Source organism: Petaurus breviceps, unplaced genomic scaffold (assembly GCF_028583685.1).
Source record: "Petaurus breviceps papuanus isolate PSGF00001 unplaced genomic scaffold, PetGlider_PUasm1.0 563, whole genome shotgun sequence".
Lineage (NCBI taxonomy): Eukaryota > Metazoa > Chordata > Mammalia > Diprotodontia > Petauridae > Petaurus > Petaurus breviceps.
This window is the reverse complement of record NW_027186380.1, coordinates 1236307-1239464: the sequence shown is the minus strand read 5'-3', so window position 1 is coordinate 1239464 and position 3158 is coordinate 1236307. Positions and strand designations below refer to the sequence as shown.

General features: G+C 39.5%; 1 protein-coding gene across 1 annotated transcript in view; it reads right to left on the bottom strand.

Annotated features, from left to right (window-relative positions):
• The window catches only part of LOC138173121 (vomeronasal type-2 receptor 26-like), a 42203-nt gene extending 40423 nt beyond the window's left edge, over nt 1-1780 (bottom strand). Inside the window, exon 1 of the mRNA XM_069103042.1 lies at nt 1709-1780. Within this exon, the coding sequence (XP_068959143.1) occupies nt 1709-1780 (72 nt within the window). The remainder of the gene's footprint in view (nt 1-1708) is intronic.
• Nucleotides 1781-3158: the final 1378 nt, after the last annotated feature.

Below are 3158 nucleotides of genomic sequence, written 5' to 3'. Positions count from 1 at the left end.
ATATACTGCCACTAAATAGTCCATTGTGTGTTAGGTAATGTATTAGGTCTGTCATCCAAAAGCATGGAAATACTTGGGTGAGTTAGGTCCTTCTGCCAACATAAGATCATATAGTTTGCTATGACATTTTTCCTTATAATTGGCCTCCCATTGTAAGTAGTCGCCTGGGGTTAGGCATATTTTAGCTGTTTGTCTCCAATCGTATGGCATCAAAGCTGTGGATGCTAAATTTTCCAATAATGACACCATATAAGAAGCTGTTGCCCTGTACTCCTGTACAGCCTTTTTTACCTCCTTAAGATCTTTTATATTTAATTTTTGCTATGTTCTATTGCCCTGGGCATCTACTATAACAGGATATGCCAACAAATTGCAGCCTTTAAATCCCATTTCTCTTAATCTCTGCCCTTCCTCTTTCATAAGTTTTTGAAAAGGTGTCTATAATTCTGAAACTATGGTGGGATTGAAGAGGTTACCAACAAAGAGGATTAGGGTTGCTCTGGAGACCCCAAAATACCAACATGCCGGGTCCTGCCGAAAGAATTCAACTCAAGTCTCCTCAGCAAAAGAAAAGTCAAGTTTATTAAAAGTTGGCTTGCATTAGACACAGAGTAAGTCTGTGCTAGGTCATTTTATGGCACTCACACTATTCTATGGCACTCTAACTCTTCTGTGGCACTCTCACCCACATGACATTCTATGATGCTCTCACTATTCTATGGCGTTCTCACAAACATGAAGACAGGATGGGGTCTTATATACAGAAGGTTGTGGGAGGAATCTAGAGGTGTTCTACAGGAGGAGTTTAGGAAGGGTCTTCAGGAGGAGTTAATGAGGTCAATGAGTGATTAAGAGTGGGAAGTTGCTGGAGGCCACAGACAATGGTGGGCTAGGCCAATTCAAGGGTGAATATATTTTTGATAGGCTCAAGGGTGGGAAGTAGATGAACAATGGAGAGCCAGGCTAGTAACTAGGCTAGAGTTAGTAGTTAGCAGTTGGTAACTAGGCTAGAGGTCTGAGTCCAGCCACAATGTAAGGTTTATTGCCTCATGCAAATGCCTTATCAAATGAGATGATTTAATCAGAGTCCAAGCAAGGTTCCCAGAGCCTGTACCTCAAGGACTCAAGGAGAGCTTGAGGGGGCTCCCAGAGCCTCATCAGGATTGCCTTTAGGCTTCCCAGATTTTTCCATTCCCCATGAGGGAATTTAGGGCAGACATAGACTGAAGTTAAGAGGTTTGGTATTTTCTAGGGTCTTTTTCCCACAAATTCAGGAGGTGTGGTCTCTTCCTGATCACTGCCTTCACTCTCACCCATGACACTCAATATTTCTTTAAGACCTGTTTTGTCTGCTAGACATACTTTAATGACATTATAAATTGAAAATATGGAACCAGAGTCATTCTCCTGTCCATTGTCCTTAAAGTAATTAACTAAAGCCTTTCCCACTGCTTCCCAATCAGGTCCTCTGATCTGGGAGCCACTAGAGAACCATGGAGCTGCCTGATAGACTATTTTTAAAATTTTCCTCAGAATCTGTTTCTTAACTGAAATCCCTTTCTTACACACTATAAGTTGTAATATTCTCAGATATTTTCCTTCATCTTTTAAGCCCTTCATTAAGCTTCTTCCCATACTATGTCTCTATGAGCTCTGATTATGAAAATTGAGCATGCTGAGGAACTCCCTTCTAGAGCCTTCCCCTTACCTTGAAAGAAATCCATTGTCCCTCAGATTTCATGCTGGCCCACTGCTTGCTGGCAAATCCTGGGGGATCCATTGCTAGAGACTCAACAGGAGTCCTGATGCCCCGAGTTGTGGGTGCTACTTACTGCAGCCAGCACAGTTGGTGGACTAGCAAGCAATGAGAATAATGAGATGGGGGTGTAATCAATAGTCTGTTTATTGCAGGACCATTTCATACAGAGTCAAAGATGCAAGGGGCTCACAGAGTTTATATTCCCCCCAATAGAAGGTCTACTTGACCCAAAGGAATGCAGACAATGTACAAGGACCCTCCCTTAATCTTGTTTACTATTTACCCTTGCCTAAGGTTAGTTATTTATTAAGGTAATATCCAGAGGCATAAACAAACAAAAAAAAAAAGGATTACATGCCCTCTTGCTTATCTGCCCTGTAACCTTGCAGGTAACTGTATAGGGCAGAGGAATATTCCTTTAGTGGGGCCAAGAGATTCCAAAAGTTTTCTAAATCCAAACAAATTTATACATCCACCTGCTTAACTGCCCTGTAACCTTTCAGGTAATAATATAGGGGAGGGGAACATTTCAGTAGTGGAGCCAGGGAACTCCTGAAGGGTCTCTACACCAGGACCTGGGATAAGACCTCAATAAACCTGCTGGGAAAACTGGAAAATAGTATGGCATTAGATAGGCACAGACCAACATCTGTGTATGACAAGAGAAGGTTAAAATGGGTACGTGATTTAGATATAAAGGCTGATAGTATAAGCAAACCAGGAGAGCAATGATTTGTTTACATGTTAGTTCTATGGGGAGTGGAAGATTTTATGACTAAACAAGAGAAGCAAAATGGATAGTTTTGATTATATTAAATTAAATAAGTTTTGCACAAACAAAGTCAATGCAACAAAGATTAGATGGGAATCAGGAAACTGGGAAACACTTTTTATAGCCAGTGTCTCTGATAAATGCCTCATTTCAAAAATATATAGACCACTGAGTCAAATTTATAAGAATACAAGTCATTCTCCAATTGATAAATGGTCAAAAGATATGAAGAAGTAGTTTTTGGATAAAGAAATTAAAATTATTTATAGTCATATAAAAAATACTCTAAATCACTGTTGACTAGAGAAGTGCAAATTAAAACTCTATGGTACCACATCAGACCTATCAGATAGGCTAACATGATAAAACATGAAAATGATAAATGTTGGAGAAGATGTGGGAAAATTATAATATTAATGTATTGTTGGTGGAGTTGTAAACTTATCCAACCATTCTAGAAGGTATTTTGCCCTGTAAAAAAATGTGCATATCCTTTGATCCAGTAATACCACTACTAGTTCTATATCCCAAAGAGATCATTAAGAAAAGAAAAAGGCTCAACATGTACAAAAACATTTATAGCAGTTTTTTTCATGGTGGCAAAGAACTGAAAATTGAGGGGGTGCC